Raw genomic sequence first — 19,461 nt, 5'->3', positions numbered from 1 at the left:
TCAATATTATACGAGTTTGCTTTCGACGTCAATGCAAATGCCACAGATAATCCCACCGTCGAAAAGGGAAAAACAAATAGCCATCGAGGCGTCAGGTTTTAGATGAAGAATGCTCCGTCACTATTATCCCAAAGTTATGATTCAGGACAAGTTTGGGTTGTACTAGTCTTTTGCTTTGTTTTCGCATATTCACCCGACGGTCTCAAAGTAGCGGTGTTACACGTAACCTATTTTTATCACTGAGGTATAAAGTCTAGTCCTGCTTTTTGAGTTCAGCTGTGTACTAGACTGTAACTTATAACTGGCTGCATAGAGTTGTCATATATAGTCGTTGCAATAACCATAATAGTGCAGTAGTAGTGGTGTATTGGTCCTATCCTGGGAGCAGTATGAGTAAAGAACTGTCTCTAAGTCAGTCAGCTCAATATGTTGGGCCATATCGACTGGAAAAAACTCTGGGGAAAGGACAGACGGGTGAGTACATCGATCAGATTGTCAAAAATCAAATCGATCGTTTGAGTATTTTCGATTCTAAAACGATAGAAACCTTTTTTGCCCTTGAACCCTAGTGTCCTTATTCCTAATCCTTATTCTGAGAACTTTAATCAAAAATAGCAGATCTACAAGTTCGCAACGCCTCGCAGCGCGAGGCGTTGTGAACTTGTAGATCGGCTATTTTTGGCAAAGAGCTTTGGTGTAGAGGGGAAAAAAGAGCAGACTAAGTACAGAGTGAAAGTTCAACTTTATTAAGTACTGACGGTTCAAGTGGTTAAATATCTGAAAACACAAATCGACGTGGATCCAAAATACACTGATGATCGTGCTGTCAAACTGATACTAAACGATAGTGAAACGTTAATGTCCCTATTCCCTATTCCCTATAAATGAATTTGTTTTTCCCTCTCTGTCTCCTCTCCCTCCTGTGTCGTCTATATCTTTTAGGTCTGGTCAAGCTTGGGGTCCATTGCATTACGGGTCAGAAGGTAGCGATCAAAATTGTCAACAGAGAGAAGCTGTCCGAGTCAGTTCTGATGAAGGTACGCCGCTGGTTTGGCCTGGGATCCCTTCACTTTTCGGGGGTTTGATCCGGCCAGGAGCGGAAACCACTCTACGTCATGTTGTAGTTCTCAAAGGACTACAATTTGGCCCGGAAAGATCAAACCTGATTCAGTTTTAACCCAAAATAATTCCCCTGCACTCAAGGACATACTTTTAGGGCCTACCTAGTCTTGCGTAGCCAGACAACTATTCCACAATCTCCGAATGCTATATAGAGTCTGGAACGGCAGCTCCCGAACGGCGAGTATCGGAAGTAGCCGCTGCTGCACTGAACTTAGTCCCATTGGAAACATAACAGAAACACAATAGCTCAGACAAAGTCATTCGAGCGGCATGTTCTTGTTATGGGTGTATAGTTTAATACAAAATTTAAAACATCATTGAAGTAACACCAATAACACCAGAGAAAGGAGACATAACGCTTCCAGTAGGACCTGTTATTGTTACTGCACCAAGGGAACGGTTGCGTCACATCCGCTTTATCTCGCACTCATCGTTTCTATTTCCGTTTGCCAGACTGTATGCCGGGAGCATTTGCCCAAATCGCGGAGGCAACAGTCTGGCCTCGCGAGACTAGGACGTACCTAATAAACCCCTTGATGCGGCGTTGTTTTGCTTTTGGAAACTAACCTACTCGAGCATTTTAATAGGGATTGGGGAAACAAACGGGGGAACCAAAACAAAGCGGCGCCGCTTCTTCTGCTTGTGGTTTCCGCCTAGACCGGATCAAACGGCCCAATTTCTGCCCCTATATATTTGACAATTTGGCCAATGTTTAATTTGTCATTTTAGGGGTATATAAAAGTCCTTAAATTGGCACTTTAGAAATGTGAAGATGCCCTCTTTACACTTAAATATTGGTTTGTTTATACTGTTCAGTGAGAAAACAATGTTTCACATTAAGTTAATCATCTGGGGACCCCCCAAAACCATTGTGGGGTCGTGTGTGGTCGATGTGATGACGTCGTCAAACGATAAAGTCGACTTCAACTCAACTTTTTACTGAGTCAAGTCGACTTGCAAAAATCACAAGTCGTTAATGCCCTAGTGTAAACAGCATATAGCTTCACAATCTCTATGTGGTTGATCTTGATGTGGTTGTGATTATTCTTTCCCTTTCTTGTTGTACCTTGCTCTTACTGTACTTACTCTATCTATCTATCTATCTATCTATCTATCTGAATTAGGAAATACCATTGATGATCAGTGTCAGCATTATTATCCCCTATTTATCCCCCCCCCCCCCCCTCCCTCCCTTTTCTCTCCTTCCATCTCCTCTACCTCTCTTCTTCTCTCTGGACAGGTGGAGAGGGAGATTGCCATTCTTAAACTGATAGAACATCCGCATGTGTTGAAGCTGCATGATGTCTACGAGAATAACAAATATCTGTGAGTTGGTAGCAGACTATACTCAGTCTTTCCTATTGACCGTCACATGCCAGCCATTTTGCTCTTACAACATATACTGTATAGTTGTCCGGGACCCCTAGGGGGTCCTCAGAGTTACTACAGGGGGTCCTCCAAATCGTTGTGTGATAGAAACCTTTTTTTTCCCTTTTTTCTAATAACCACTTGAACCCTAGTGTCCTTATTCCTAATCCTTATTCTGAGAACTTTAACCAAAAATAGCAGATCTACAAGCTCACAACGCCTCGCAGATTGGCTATTTTTGGTAAAGAAGTTTGGTGTAGAGGGGAAAAAGAGCAGACTAAGTATATAGTGAAAGGTCAAGTTTATTAAGTATTGGCAGTTCCAGTGGTTAAATATCTGAAAACACAAATTGACACGAATCCAAAATACACTGATGATCGTGCTGTCAAACGATGACACTATATGGTCTCTGAAAAGGTTGTGGGGGTCCCTGCTTCATCTCTCTCTCAACTAAGGGGTCCTTGGCCTGAAAACGTTGAAGACCCCAGGTGTATACAGTATATATTATGATTAAATACCATGTAGTATTATGTAGGTATAGGCTATATGTAAACAGTGTTGGGAAAGTTCACTTTCTACATGAATTAGTTCAAAGTTCAGTTCACAGTTCAGGCATTAGTTCGACTAAGGGTTAGGATTAGGGTTAGGTTTTAGGGTTAGGTCTAGGCATAGTTTTACTGAGGTAAGGGTTAGGGTTTGGGTTAGGTTTAGCCATAGTGGTTAACATTCACCAGGTTAACATTCACCAGCGTCGGCAGGTTAGCATTTCACCTATATTTTGCTATGTCGCAAAATAGACACGATCCCGTTCAGTTCATAATTCATAAAAAAAGTAAACTAGCCTAGTTTAGTTCTTTTTCTGCGTGGTGAAATTGGCTGATCTACAAGCTCACAACCTGTCGTGGATGCGACACGTTGTGAGCTTGCTGATCAGCTATTTTCGGCACGCAACACATGAACGAATTCATGAAGGATCGCTCATTGAACGCTGTATGTAAATAATATGTCATACTGTATATACAGTATGGTGTAAAAGACTGTGGTCGCCAGGCAGGCTGCCAGGCACGTGCACACATAGACATCAAAGGGGGCTTGAGCCCCTGCCCTTTTACCCGTCTGTAAAAAGTGCCCTCTCCTGACCATGAATAAGTACCGAAAACAGCCGACCTCCAAGCTCAAACGCGTTGCAGTGCGACGTGTTGCAAGTTTGGAGGTACAAACACTTGCTACAGTATCTGTGCAGACTAGCTTGCTCTGCCATCATATTAACTTACTGTATCATGATCTTTGCATATTAATCAGGAACGATCTAACAACAGATAGTTAATATGATGGCGGAGCAAGCACTGCACACACAGATAGCAAGTCTTTGTACACATTAAGTTTGCAACCTAACTTGAATATCGTTACCGTGGAAGTAATCAATCCAGTTACTGTAGCCCTTCTATTTAATCCTTTTGGGGATGTTGATGTTGTCATCTGCCCGGTTGTCAATTTGGTAAAAAGAAATTGGTTGAACAGAACTCATATTCTGGGTCCATCGCTCCGGCTGCCACTCCATGTGGTCATGTGATCCAAGATGGCCGCGTTGTGAATAAGTTCTATTGGCTCTGTGCACGACCAGCCATAGCCAAGACCCCCAAAAAAAAGAAAGACTCAGCATCTCTGGTTTACTTCCTGCATCTGCGCGGGGTTGGTGGCCGCCTTTTCAGGAGACTGGAAGCAGGGCAGAGGCTATTATCACGTTTAAGAGTGAACGTGAACACAGCTAGCTTCTGAACCATTCTTTAGCCCCTTGGTCACTGAACTAAATATTGGACTCGATCGCCACAAGCCACACAATGTTCCAGATGTTTTCATACCAAAATGCCTTTTTTCAGAGAGGCAAATCAGGAGAAAATCTACTTCTTTATCGACCTTTAGCAACACACTGTCGCGGAATCTAGCACCAGCAAACATAGGACATTCGCAAGATTTGCTGTGAGACTAGGGCTGTCACGATATGACATTTTACATGACGATTAATTGTCACTCAAATAATTGGCGATTAACGATTTAATTGTGTTTTTGTCGTTGACAATTACATTTATGTTTGGCTTTTAGGCTTTGAAATTGCACATGGTAGATATGACACATAACCTAAATATACAAAGAAATTACTGACATATTTGACAACGTTATACTTAAAAAACAACATTGATAGGGGAAATAGCCGATCTACAAGCTCACAACGCGTCGCGATGCGACGCGTTGTGAGCTTGTAGATCTGCTATTTCCATTTTTTACTTTAAAACATATGAACATTTTTCAACATGGACACGATTATGACGATTATGAAAAATAATCACGATTATGTCAAATAATTGCGATTAGACGATTATGTAATAATTGTGACAGCCCTACTGTGAGACGCACAGCAGCCAAATTGTAAAGAAATTGGGCCTCTTCCTTATTTCCGTCACAGGTGTTACCAATAATACTGTCTCTGGTCCATTGTGGTTAAACAGAGTCAGGGTGCTGATATTGTGCATGTTGGCTCACTGGATACTCTGCTACACCAGTGGGTCTCAAAGTGTCCTTGAGGAGGTTCCTAATGGTCCCTTATGGCAGGGGTTCCCAAACTTTTTTGTCTCAGGGCACCCCATAAATATTTTTGTTTAATCCAAGGCACCCCACATTATAATTTTCACTCCCAGCACCTTATATTTATAGCATATCATCGTGTCGGGTGGAAACCTTGTATGTCCAAAACCATTCATTTTGTATTCATCATCTACAAAATGTACTAAACTAGTGAAAACAGCAGATCTACAAGCACACAACGCCTCGCATCGCGAGGCGTTGTGTGCTTGTAGATCGGCTGTTTTCACTAGTTTTGTGCGACAGAGGTTTCTGCCTGACAGTAATGATATTTTAGTGATTATGTTGCGAGGAAAACGGTGAGATAATAGCCATTTTGGTTAGAACTGACTGAAAATAACTTTGTACTTCAAGTTTAAAATGATACTAAATATTTTTCGAGTGTCCAAATAAATTCAAAATATTATCAAATGATCTCGCGGCACCCCTGGACTGCCGTCGCGGCACCCCAGGGTGCCCCGTCACCCACTTTGAAAACCCCTGCCTTATGGGTCTGTAACTCTGAGAGTGTACAAATGGAACCAAATGGAACAAAATGTAACACTTGGGGTGCCTGCAGGTCCATTTGGTTCCATTTGTACACTCTCAGAGTTATGGGGGTCCTTGAAATCAAAAACGTTTGAGAACCACCGTGCAGTGGCGTCAGTTCAGAAAAAGCTAAGGTACGGCAACACGACTGGTGTCTTGCACGCGTGCGAAGGCGCGCGTGCAAATACATTTGACAGAGATTGAAAAAAAAAAAGACTGTATCGAGTATGTATATTATAAGTACCTTTTACCAATTATAGAGGGTTTAAGTGGTAACGGATATGCAGCTCGGCTAATAAAAGATGAATTGATCCCAGTGAATGACGGAGGACGATATTATGATAAATGAAATCGCCACGATACGATTATCTAGAGTGTTTTTTTTTTATCACGATAAACGATAATATCGCTTATTGTCCCATCCCGAAAACATACCCCTGGTTTAGTAAATACAGCATACGGTTAGTGTGTGTGTGTGTGTGTGTGCAGGGGCGTCACACCAAATTCTGGGCCCTGGGTACAAGGATTCACTGTGGGCCCCCCATGAATGTTAACTATTGAAAAATAGCAGATATACAAGCTCACAGCGCGGCACCGAGTGCCGCGCTGCAAGCCTGTAGATCTGCTATTTTTGAAAAAAATTGAAAATGTGTGCAAGAAACCCATGTTTCCATGTCAGTGATGCTCAAACTTTTTCATGAAGGACCCCCCGGAAGCAAAATTTGAGTTACAAATTTTCGCTTAAAAATACATAATATTCAAAGATTTGCACACATTTTCACGACTTTTCAAAAATAGCAGATCTACACTTGTATATCTGCTATTTTTCAATAGCTAAAGTTACTAGGGCCCCTCCACCTTGGGCCCTGGTAACTCAGTCCCACTTTCCTACCCCTTGTGACGCCCCTGTGTGTGTGTGTGTGTGTGTGTGTGTGTGCGCGCGTGCAATCCGTGCATTGTTACATTGCATCCCATTGTTCCCATGTAATGCAGGTACCTGGTGCTGGAACATGTGTCCGGAGGGGAGCTGTTCGATTACCTGGTGAAGAAAGGGCGGCTGACTCCTAAAGAGGCCAGGAAGTTCTTCAGGCAGATCATCTCTGCTCTGGACTTCTGTCACAGCCACTCCATCTGGTGAGTACACCCTGAAACGGGGGTCTTCAACGTTTTCAGGCCAAGGACCCCTTAGCAGAGAGGGAGATGACGCAGGGACCCCCCCCCCCCCCCCTCTACATATTGTATAAATGTGTGATGGAGATTCTCATCGATTTCATAGATAGATTCATAGACTTGTTTGACACTTAACTCTTAGAATGCCCACGTGGTGTCAACGCGTCAAACTCTTTGATGTCGCTGGAGTAGCCTGATTTCAGACTCAGCTCACGCTTTAGTCTGAAAGTGTGCTCCATTCTGAGCGATTTACGGGGGACTTTTTTGCGAGCGTGCACGCGCGTGTCCGCGCGCGAGTGATCGCGACGCACGGTGATCGAGACGCACGGTGGACGCGACGCACCGTCGGGGAGTGTGTGGGAGTGTGTGTGTGATTGTGTGTGTGTCTCTGTCTGTGCCAGTGACTGCTTCCACACAGAACTGCGACCAGAAACTTGTAATCAACATTAAACAGCTTGGTGAAATCAGTGCGCTCGTGCGTGTGTGTGTGTGTGCCTTCCTCTGTGTGTGTGAACTTCGTTTGAATCATTTCAACTGCTGCGCGGATTGGATATTCGTTAGACCCACCCCACCCCCACCCCCACCCCCACCCCGCGCGCTCATTGGACAGCCGAAAATAAAAACCGATTCATGTACTAAGCTCCAGACCAGAGAAAGAGTCCACTCTGAGAGTGGGCGGGGTCTCTGGTCTGGAAGCAGGCTATCGCTGGAGGCCCACACGGCGCGTTTGACGCGCTTACTGTATTTACAGTAACAATATTAAATCTGACCGTAAGGTCGGGCCGACACCGTGGATATTGCCCAATCACCACAGGTTGTTTCCATTGGACGCTGAGAGCATCGCGCGGCCGCTTTTCTCCATATAATCCAATGCATTTCCCCATATTTAAAGCCCTTTATCTCTGATGTTTGTTTTTATGGCTAAAACTCCGGGCCTGGCTGGCAACGTGACCAAATTACATCGGCAAACAATAGCTAAAGGCTACACTGGCCCATACTAGGTGGAAGACCAAAACATCCTGACTACGGTCATGTGACCAAGTGACGTCATCACTGATGCACTGATGCAGCAGGGCCGTGTATTATACAATGTAGGTGGATGGAAGACGTTGTGCACTGAGAGGGGATGACTCTGGCGCCATCTGGGGCATTTAATGTGTTAACCACTTAAAGCTATACTGTGTAAGTTGCTCAACTGGTGGTCTGTAGCAGTATAGCAAACCTCGGTCGCGTTTGCTTTTTTCGTCCGTTTTTCGCTCGCGGACCGGGCCGTCAGACCACCGCGTCCGCCTCGCCTCGCCGAGACGCTTTCAATGAGGTCTCCCGTGTCCTTCTACGAGCAGCGGTTGGAGAGTTACATGCTAGACTCCTCCAGTGTAAACACTGCAGTGTACTTCCTGAAGGCGTGTTTCCTAAACCCACCAGAGAGCCCGGCAGTGTATGTTCTGCGCTGTGATTGGCCGGCAGTGTATAACCCTCGCTGTGATTGGCCGGTAGTGTGATGACGCAATTTTTCCGCGAAAACCGGTCCCGGGCAGGGATCATAGAAAACATATAAAGAGAAGGCTTTAGAAGCTGAAAATAACGGAGTGGGGGTTCTAAAACTTTAGCGATTTAACAGCTAGGACCATTTTAAGATTTGTTTTATAAAAAAAGTTACATGGTACAACTTTAAATCGTAGATACTTAGTAAACTTGACCTTTCACTCTGTACTTTGTCTGCTCTTTTTTTTTTTACCTCCAAACCTATTTGCCAAAAATAGCTGATCTACAAGCTCTCAACGCCTCGCGCTGCGAGGCGTTGAGAGCTTGTAGATCTGCTATTTTTGGCTAAAGTTCTCCTCAAGAGTATACTAGGGATGCAAGGGTTCAAGTTATTCAAGCATTTAAAATAATGATCCTATCACACAACTCTGAGGACCCCCTAGGGGTCCCGGACCCCTTGTTGAAGACCCCTGCCCTAAAACTCCAGTGGTTCGTGCCGCCGCGAGATAGCGCAAACGTTTGGGTTGATTTGATCGCTTTCGGGCTAAAAGACCGCCAAGGATTTCACTGTGTGCTCTCGTTGTTTACAGACAGTTTGCGAGATGGGATCAGGGGACTAATGTAGAGTGCCTCGAGGGCTTTCCACAGCTAAAAGAAATCCCCAGAATTCTCTCTATTTTCTGTTATGTGAATTCTGAAGGAGAATGCGTCTATTTGAAGGGGTGAAACGTTTAAATAATATTAGGTCCATTATACCGAGACGCTAACAGGTCAGGTGGGCAATAGGGACATCTGGGCACCTCAATGTAAAATGGCTATTTTGTCCAAAATGAAGGGGGAAAAAAAGGTAATATTAGAAAAAAAAGTGTACGATCATTACATGCATACAACATTCAACAATTTATGCCTGATATTTCTACAGTTGCTACAACCTGTATACCTGTCATTTTGGGGCATACACAAGACGTTTTTTTTTTTTTTTTACATTTTGTCGAAAAAGCAAATTTTATATCGAGGTGCCCAGATGTCATTACTAGTGTGTCTATAGACGGGTTTCTTGTTTACAAACATTGAGACTAAATGCACAGCTGAATGTATCATGTAATCAATTCCCACCAATCCCCAAACCTGTTGTTTTGGGGAGCGCTGGTTTCATTGGCTAATTTTGGTACCGAACCTGCGCACGCATCTACTTCTTATCAGTGTAACGTGGACCAGAAACCCGTCCATACAGAACACACCGATCATTAAATTAGATACTATGTCATTTTATTGCACAGGCCAAATAGGTAATATGAACTTAAAGTTCATCATAGTTTCATTATTCATTTTCAGCCTGTAGTTGCAAAACCCGGAACCTAACATTTTCTCAAATTCTGCCTAGCTACCATTGTTTATTCATCAGTGTTGATGAACAGACCCAAATCCACCTTAGCTTAGCTTAAAGGACCTACACCATGAATTTTCACTTTTTCTATTTTAAAACCTTTTTTTGGAGTCCCACTGGCACCTTCTATCCTCACAAAGTCCTATTTCTGTACATTGTGTCTTTCTCTGGTTTTGGGAAGACAGAGATGAAAAGCTTTCCACGGGTTCTCAGAACAGTGCTGTTCTGAGAGTTGACGCATGTGACGTCACACGCGTTTCCCGTTTTTTTTTTCAGAGTAAAAAAAAAATTTTTTTCAAAAAAAAATTTTTTTTCAAAATTTTTTTTTTCAAAACTTTCTTTTTTTTCAAGAACTGTCAAAAAGTTAATTTTTTTTTTTTTTCAAAACTTTTTTCAAAAAATTTTTTCAAAAAACTTTTTTTTTCAAAAACTTTTTTTTTCAAAAAACTTTTTTTTTCAAAAAACTTTTTTTTCAAAAAACTTTTTTTTCAAAAACTTTTTTTTCAAAACACTTTTTTTTCAAAAATCTTTTTTTTTCAAAAAACTTCTTTTTTTTCAAAAAACTTCTTTTTTTTCAAAAAACTTCTTTTTTTTCTGGAAAAACCCCACTAGATGCGCCCCTGAGCAAACAGAGGCCGTTTTGGTATTGCAGCTGGAGAGCCTCATTATAGTAGAGCTAGAACAAACAAAAAGAATGGTCAGAGTGTTTGTTGAGGGTTAAAACCTGTCTAAGACTCAATTTTGAGCATATATTTATACAAAAAATATAGTTTTAAAAGCATGGTGTAGGCCCTTTAAGGCTCGAACACACCGTACGATATTGCGTGGTCTGCGAGTCATCAGATCGTTAGAGTATTTCACACTACACGAGCGACTTTCTTGAAATCGGCTGTCATAATATCGTTGTGGTTTTCACGCTATGAGATTGAACACCGACAAGGGATCACACACTGCCAGATATTTCACCAGGATGTGTCCCCGATACATAGCCAAGTTAAGCCAATGTCACATTTGTTTTTATTTTAATTGTGCACGAGAGCGATCAGGGCGCTAATGATTTTCCCTCTCTCACCGCACATAAGACACCTCAATTGCTAGATATAGAAACGCCCGGGAAGAAATCGCAGAGCGCTATAATCGTGGCCAAATCTCCCAATCTCAAGAACTATATCTTTTATGTTTCAAGCTTGGATGAAGTAAGGCGCAACTTCAAGCTTCCTTCTATGATAAGGAAGCTTGAAACGACAGTCTTTAGCTAATCATTCAAGCCCACACACAGTAAACATCCTCAGTGTTAATGTATCCATTTATAACTCAGAGAATGTACTAAATGCAACTGAATGGACCGTAACCGTAAGGGTCCATTTAAAGTCAAACTGACAGTGTGTCGCCGTAATAGCTGACGGGTAACCCGATTAGATTCACGAAAAGTGATTTTTAGTATTCAAATTATTCAACCTCAAAGTATTGGAATAGTTGAATATTCGATAGGACTAGCCAAACTGGCAAATATTAAGTAAGCAAGAGGCGGACATTGTGAAAATAGCCGATCTACATGCTCACAACGCCTCGCAACGCGGGGCGTTGTGAGCATGTAGATCTGCTATTTACACAATATTTATCTGCGGAACCAAATCACATTAAATGTAATACCTACAATTCCAAATGCTTGTCAGGGTGGGGGTCCCCAGTTCATATATGTTTATTTTGGGGGTCACGGCCTAAAAAGGTTTGAGAACCCCTGGTATAGAGCATTAACGAATTCATCCACCAGGGGCATTGACAACTCATTCTTATGACTTCCTACCTAGCCAAGCTTTATAAACTATATCTTTGTTAAAGATAAAACAATAAAAGTAAGCGAATATTCGACTTCGGTGAACAACGTGGAATAGTGACTTTGATATTCGAATATTCTAATATTTGGTGAATGCTCTATAGTGTGGACTGGCAGGGGCTTCGTCTTACGGCTTTGGCTCGGGTCTCTGCTTCAAAGGGTGCTATCTCTATATACAATTTGAAACTGACAGAACGGTGCATTCGACATACATACATACAGACGACCCAAAGCAGTCCAATTGGCTAGGACTGATCACGTGGCACACGAGCCGACGTCCTCACGTCACACCAGCGCCATACGTGCTGACGTAGAGTCAACACCAGGCTAACAGTTAGCTAAACAAATGATGTACTCACGTTTGCATAGTCAATAGCACTACTGTCCACATTCCAGTACATTCCGTCACTTAGGCACGAGTCCCGATCACATTAACATAATCTTCATGTATGTACATCCCATTACAGCAACTCTTTTTAATTCGCGGAGTTCTTCACCGGAAGTGCGTCCGGCCGTCAAATATGTCCGACCGGAAACGTGCTGCGGCACAATAGTTCCGCCACAATAGTCCCCCCCCCAAAAAAACATTTTTTTTCATTTTTTTTTTTTTTTTTTTTTTACTTTTTTTTTTTCAAAAAACTTTTTTTTTCAAATTTTTTTTTTTTTTCAAAAAACGTTTTTTTTTTCAAAAAACTTTTTTTTTCAAAAAACTTTTTTTTCCAAAAAACTTTTTTTTTCAAAAAACTTTTTTTTTCAAAAAACTTTTTTTTTAGCCATATGAGCTTTTCACGTTAACAACGAGGCGAGGGGGCGTAGATGTGAGCGGCGCGTAGCGCCGCGAACCTCTAGTTGTGTACATTAACACAACGGAAGCCAAGGTTTCTAACATTTCTAGCTGTTGCTGCTGCCGCCGTTCACTTACGCTTTAAGAGCCTCGGAAGCTTCGTGCGTGTGCACGTGAGTGTACGCTGACGATTGAGGAAGATAATCCATTTGTTTACAAACGCTCGCGAAACTAAAATCCAAACCGGGGCCGACCATCGCGGTAAAGTGTCGCCGTGAAAACAATCAGATCTCTGCTTCCCTGGCGTTCTTTGCACCTTATTCAGAGATAAAGCACTTTTTATGTTTCAGCATAGAATGGAAGTGTATGCAGCCTAGACGATCCATTTTGCTTCTGTGCGCGTCACGCTATGACATATGCACCAGCATCTCTCACAGGGTACACAGGACGGATGCAGCTGCACGTAACCAAGTTAACCCTTTGTCTCGTTGAGAGACGAGACAACTTAGTTTTGGCACAGCGACCTCCAGTGGCCGTATCTCGTTACTGAACGAGTTTGGCCCCCAAGTTGTTAAGGCTCGAACACACTGTACGATATTGCGTGGTCTGCGAGTCATCAGATCGTTAGAGTATTTCACACTACACGAGTGACTTTCTTGAAAGCGGCTGTCATAATATCGTTGTGGTTTTTTTCACGCTATGAGATTGAACACCGACAAGGGATCACACACTGCCAGATATTTCACCAGGATGTGTCCCTGATACATAGCCAAGTTAAGCCAATTTGTTTTTATTTTAATTGTGCACGAGAGCGATCAGGGCGCTAATGATTTTCCGTCTCTCACCGCCCATGCGCGCACACACACACGCACGCACGCACGCACGCACGCACGCACGCACGCACGCACGCACGCACACACACACACACACACAGATAGAGCGATCGCACCCGTTCGATGTTTTCATAATAACACCAGCCGTGCTGCTGCATGCTTTTATATTGAAGTGAGATGTGTGGTTTTATATTGCTATGAAACAGCATCTATATTATTATGATGAAACAGACTATTATTTAACGTCAAACTGACTGTGTGCCGCTGTAATAGCCGACGGGTAACCCGGCCGATTAGGAGTGTGTGGACTGGACTGGCAGGGGCTTCGCCTTACCATTTTGGCTTGGGTCTCTGCTTCAAAGGGTGATATTGTGTACATTAAATAGCCTGGTCCCAGGGTCAAACCGGTGTGGTGTGTTTTCTTGTGCCGTGCACGCCGTACAGCCACAGGGACCTGAAGCCAGAGAACCTGCTCCTGGATGAGAAGAACAACATCCGTATCGCTGACTTTGGCATGGCCTCCCTACAGGTGGGGGACAGTCTGCTGGAGACCAGCTGTGGGTGAGTAACTGGAACTGCCGCGCGCGCGCGCGTGTGCGCGCAGGGGTGTCGCACCAAATTCTGGGCCCTGGGTACAAGGATTCACCGCGGGCCCCCCATGAATGTTCTTCAAAGGGAGAGGGGGTTTAACCCATTTAGACCGGGAACGCGTTATTATTACGCATTATTTTTTGCGTTAACTATTGAAAAATAGCAGATATACAAGCTCGCAGCGCGCGCTGCGAGCTTGTATATCTGCTATTTTTCAGCTTGTAGCAGCTTGTAGATCTGCTATTTTCTTTAAATTGTGAAAATCTGTTCAAGTCTTTGAATTTTTCAAAGGTTCTAAGGTTTTTTGAAAAAACCTACCGTTATGTTTCTATGTCAGTGGTGCTCAAGCCTTTTAATGTGAGGCACCCCCAAAATGATATGTATTTGTCCACGGACGCTTAAAAAATACATATATTCACAGATTTGCACACATTTTCACGATTTTTCAAAAATAGCAGATCTACAAGCTCGCAGCGCGGCACTCGGTGCCGCGCTGTGAGCTTGTATATCTGTTATTTTTCAATAGCTAAAGTATAAAATAATTCCAGGCCCCTCCACCTTGGGCCCTAGTAACTCAGTCCCACTTCCTCCCCCCTTGTGACGCCCCTGCGTGTGTGTGTGTGTGTGTGTGTGTGTGTGTGTGTGTGTGTGTGCGTGCGTGTACCCTGTACCTGTGCCAGTGCGTGTGCCAGTGTGTGAAAGGCAAAAAGAGGGGAAGTAAAAGGGTGGGTGACAGAGGCATCAATAGAGCAGTGAAGTCATGACGTGACTCGCTCATCCCCCGGTTCACAGAAGTAATTTCTCTATGGAGAATAACATTGGGTCATCTTAAAATCGTCTCAAATAAGCATTGTGGTCCAAAAATAAACAAACGGTCAGCGCGATATTGTCGGCGAGGTGGCTCTTTATGGTTTTTGATAGTCAGTCACTCATATTTGATAAAGCCTGTTTCTAGCGAAAATGTAACTAATTCGGCTAAATGTAACTAAAATCATTTGTCCATGTTTGGAACACAGTTTTTATATGACGCGACATGAAAAAAGTCTATGGGAATTCAGAATGGGGGGAAAAAACTACTTAAAAAAATGACTATCTGCATTGATTATTCTGTTATTAAATCACTTTAAACTAACCACAATGCAAATTAGAACAAAATTATCGCTTTCACCAGGTATTATTCTCCACAACACTTGTATCCCCCCTATCTTGACAAAAAAATGGTTTATTCTCCAGTTCCTTAGGTCAGCACAGGTGCAATGTATTATTGTTAATTAGCAGCAGCGACACATTTCTTCAAGTGTGGCAGACAGTTGATTACTTGTGCCTGCGGTAGAACATGATAGTAATCATCATGCCTGTTACTAAGGTATAACAATTGGTATGTTGCCATACCTTAGCTTTTTGCTGAACTGACGCCACTGGTAGGTGAGAGAGAGGGAGGCAGAAAAGTAGGTGACTGTGTACAGTATGCGTGCGTGCGTGCGTGTGTGTGAGTGCGCGTGTTGCGGTTGTGTGCGCGCCTGCGTGCGTGCATGTATGAATTAATCTTTAGCATATACATCATGACTCATGTTTGGCCTTGTGGGACTTGCGGTGTGTATATAAATACTGTGTGCGTCAGGCTTTTGGCTACGCTGCAAGCTACTTCTTCAGGTGTTGCCTTTGTGTGCATGTAGCGCCCAGGGGCGTCACAAGGGGGCGGAAAAGTGGGACTGAGTTACTAGGGCCCAAGGTGGAGGGGCCTTCATTATTTTATACTTAAGCTGTTGAAAAATAGCAGATCTACAAGCTCACAGCGCGGCACTGCAAGCTTGTAGATCTGCTATTTTTGAAAAGTTGTGAAAATGTGAGCAAATCTTTGAATATTAAGCGAACATTTGTAACTCAAATTTTGCTTCTGGGTGGTCCCTGGAACTAAATATTTTGAGATGGGGGTCCGTGGCCAAATACATTTCATTTTGGGGGTCCTTCACATGAAAAGGTTTGAGCTCCACTGACATAGAAACATAGGTTTTTCAAAAAACCTTAGATGGATTCAAAGAGTTGCAAAAATGTTCACGATTTTTCAAAAATAGCAGATCTACAAGCTCGCAGCACGGCACTGTGAGCTTGTACCGATATATCTGCTATTTTTCAATAGTTAAAGCACAAAATGTGAGTGAATCCTCGTACCCAGGGCCCAGGATTTGGTGCGACACCCCTGCTTGTGAGTCTCGTAGAAAAGTCTTATCGCATCTAAAACGCTTCACGTCTCTTTCCAGGTCACCCCACTATGCGTGTCCTGAGGTTATACGGGTAAGTGACCAGCTCCTGTTCTAAGTGATTCTATTATAAAACAATTATGAACACAAATAATTGGTTTAATAATTCTTTTTTTACTACTCAAGCCCTATGTATACTTCATTGTACGCTGAATAACAGAAACAGATAGTGCCACGACGTGTTGCAACTTGCAAATGTGTTGTGTTGTGAGCTTATATAGATAGCAATTAGCCAGTAGCTATGCCCCTCCCAAAAAGCTTTTGTCCAATGCTAGCTTAGAATAACTTCCTGCTTGCCAAGGTTTGCCTTGGCAACAGCCTTGGCAAGCTGCCGGTTGCTAAGCTAGCATTGGACAAAAGCTTTTAGGGGAGGGGCATAGCTACTGGCTAATTGTTTAACATTTTGGACATTTTGTATGATCTTTTTTGGCTCAGAAAATGTTTACTTATAATGACATAGCAAAAATAGGAATGCCAAGGTGAAAGTGGTCAATATATTAAGCGGTGCTAGCCGCCCCAATATGTGGCCTTGTGTACATGTCCATGTGTGTATGTCCAAATACTTATTACGTAAGTCTGCCCCATTCATAGAATGCAATTTCTTTTTGTTTTTGTTAGTGTGTGATCATGTCGAAACATGGGATTGAAACATTGCTTTCAGCAGAGATTTGATTGAAAAGAAACCTTGGTGTTGGAAGGAACACTTCACTTTTATTTTTTTCTAACTTATGACCACGTAGCAGTCTTCTCTAATGCTTACTATGATGCCATATCCGTCTACTACTGTCCATAGGGTATCAGATGTGGGCTGTGTATATGCAGGATTTGATGTTCAGCCGTTTCTTCCTGGATCGTTAGCCTGCTAAATGATGTGCTGCTCAAGGAAATGTATTTTAAAAACGTCTTTGAAATGTGTTTTTGAATGACCATTTCTGCTAAGCATTTTGACTCATTTTGGTTTCCAGTAGACGTTATTTACACCAGTGGTTCTCAACCTTTTCAGGACGCGACCCCCAAAATAATCGTATTTGAACTGGGACCCCCCCCCCCCATACACACACACACACACACACACACACACACACACACACACACACACACACACACACACACACACACACACACACACACTCTGACGAGCAATAAGAGTTGAGGCATTACATTTCAACATGGTTCAGTTGTGAAAAGCGCAGTTTCTGCCTAATATTTGACAATTTGGCCAATGTTTAATTTGTCAATTTAGAGGGATTAAAAAGTCCTTAAATTGTCACTTTAGAAATGTGCAGATACCCTCTATACACTTAAAGGACAACTTTAGTTTTTTACAACAAGGGTTCACATTTTAGATTGTAATTAGAGAAAAGAAAAGATGAGTGTTAAAATGTTTTCATTTACTGCTTTCTTTTATTTTTTTATTTTTTCAATGGGTCTATGTGTACAAGTGGCTAAATATGTATTTTTAAACACAATAAGCCGGCAATTTACTATTTACACCAGCCCCCATAAGTCACATCTGCCCATGAAAGATTGCGGGGCATCTTGGGAATGGGCTTCATAATCAGAAGCCCCAACCTGGGGGCATGCATGCAAATCAAAATCATTAAAACCACTAAAACAATAGAAAGACATTTTAACACTCACCTTTTCTTTTCTCTAATTACAATCTAAAATATGTTGTCCTTAAAACTTTATGTGGGTTTGTTTACTGCTGAGTGAGGAAACGTTAAGCCAATCATCTGGGAACCCCCTGAGGGTGCCGACCCACAGGTTGAGAACCACTGGTTTACAGGACTAGCACAGGTGAAGGGGAAGTGGGGAAATGACATGGCGTCCACTCACTGTCAGAGCTTCTGAAGAACAGACTTGATAGGTGGAAGCATTCGAAAAAATGTGGTAGCTAACGCTTCTGTTTTGAAAAACTATATTGTCGGGTGTGGTTGACAAAAGTTAAAACGTTCCTCTCAAGGAACGTGGCGCTGCCTTTAAGTTTTCAGCTCATTAATTGTTGGACAAGTCTGACAATTCTCTCTTTCTGACAGGGGGAGAAATATGACGGGCGGCGAGCAGACGTGTGGAGCTGTGGGGTCATCCTCTTCGCTCTGCTCGTGGTTAGTACATTCAATTCAATTATTGTCATCATATACTGTACAGCAGGGTTGCCCAATAGGCGGCCCGCGGGCCATTTGCGGCCCGCGGGGGGCTACTGTCTGGCCCCCACCAACCCCAGTAATAATGGTGGTATAAGAGCAGCAACAACACTAGTATATCGTCATTGTTGGGTGGAAACCTCAAAATTGTAATATTCCAAATGCTCCAGATATTATTTTCATTCACAAAACAAGTAAATCAGTTGTCATCTTTGAAACAGGCTGTTCTTTAGATCTGTATGGAAACTTGCTTCATATCCAAACTTATGAAACATCAGCCCTTGGTAGAGCGCATCAAAATGTATCTCAAAATGTGTACATTCTTTCACAAAGTGAAGCCCTGCTTCATAATACGAGGCCGTCGCACAAAAGTAGTGAAAACAGCAGATCTACAAGCACACAAGCGTGCTTGTAGATCGGCTGTTTTCACTAGTTTAAATTGTTTTTAAAATGATAAATGCAAAAAGAACGGTTTTGGACATTTTCATCCGACAACGACGATATCTGAACTGTCGCTGGAGTAGCGGGAACGCCACCGTCGCCCCCTGCAATGTTGTGGCCCTCGGCTTGGTACCCTAGACAAGATTCGGCCCTTGGGGAAAACTAATTGGGGAACCCTGTTGTACAGCAATAGTAAGTAGTAGGACTGTCACAATTATTACATAATCGTCTAATTGCAATTATTTGACACAATCGCAATTATGTTGTGATAATCGTCATAATCGTTCACATGTTGAAAAATGTTCATATATGTTCAAACATTTAAAAAATAGTGGAAATAGCAGATCTACAAGCCATATAGGGAGTGTGACATATATTTGGACGCCGACCCCCATCTCTAAAATATTATGTATCAGGGACCACCCCAGAAGCAAATATTTGAGTTACAAATGTTCGCAAATCATGCTTTTTCAGGCATTGACACTAAGGCTTGCCCACCTGCCCCCGGCAGGTAAATAAAGCTCTCGGGCAGGTGGAGTTTGCTTTCAGGTTGCCCGACCGGGCAAGTGCTCATTTGAGAGGGAACGCAACAACCGTCTATAAACACAACACCAGATATCTGTCGTCTAAACACCTGAACGTGGCCAGAGTGCTCTGCCTTCTGGTCTGTGGAATGTAAAATAAGAGCCCTGTTTACCTATAATGTGCTGTTTTTACTGTTGCTACAATTAAAAATGTAAAACAACAAGTGTGAACCCATACCCATTTTTTATCACACAGCCCCAGAAAGTAAAAAAGACGTGTTAAATTGAAGAGTAATTTTTATATTTTTTAATGGATGAGTTCGGGCAAGTGGGCATGACCTTT

At 42.7% G+C, this 19,461-nt stretch overlaps 1 protein-coding gene across 5 annotated transcripts in view; it reads left to right on the top strand.

The window, feature by feature from the left end:
* Positions 1–389: 389 nt before the first annotated feature.
* brsk1a (BR serine/threonine kinase 1a) overlaps positions 390–19,461 on the top strand; it is a gene marked incomplete at both ends in the record, with an annotated part of 47,440 nt that continues 28,368 nt past the window's right edge. For all 5 annotated transcript variants that reach the window (XM_080747649.1, XM_080747648.1, XM_080747647.1 and 2 more), the window contains 7 exons: positions 390–474; positions 943–1,037; positions 2,363–2,448; positions 6,652–6,792; positions 13,599–13,715; positions 16,007–16,040; positions 18,046–18,114. In XM_080747649.1, the coding sequence (XP_080603775.1) occupies positions 390–474; positions 943–1,037; positions 2,363–2,448; positions 6,652–6,792; positions 13,599–13,715; positions 16,007–16,040; positions 18,046–18,114 (627 nt within the window). The remainder of the gene's footprint in view (positions 475–942; positions 1,038–2,362; positions 2,449–6,651; positions 6,793–13,598; positions 13,716–16,006; positions 16,041–18,045; positions 18,115–19,461) is intronic.

The sequence above is a fragment of the Nannobrachium achirus genome (assembly GCF_963921795.1).
Source record: "Nannobrachium achirus genome assembly, chromosome: 18".
NCBI lineage: Eukaryota > Metazoa > Chordata > Actinopteri > Myctophiformes > Myctophidae > Nannobrachium > Nannobrachium achirus.
Note: the sequence above shows the minus strand (reverse complement) of the source record. Positions and strands in the feature narration are given on the sequence as shown.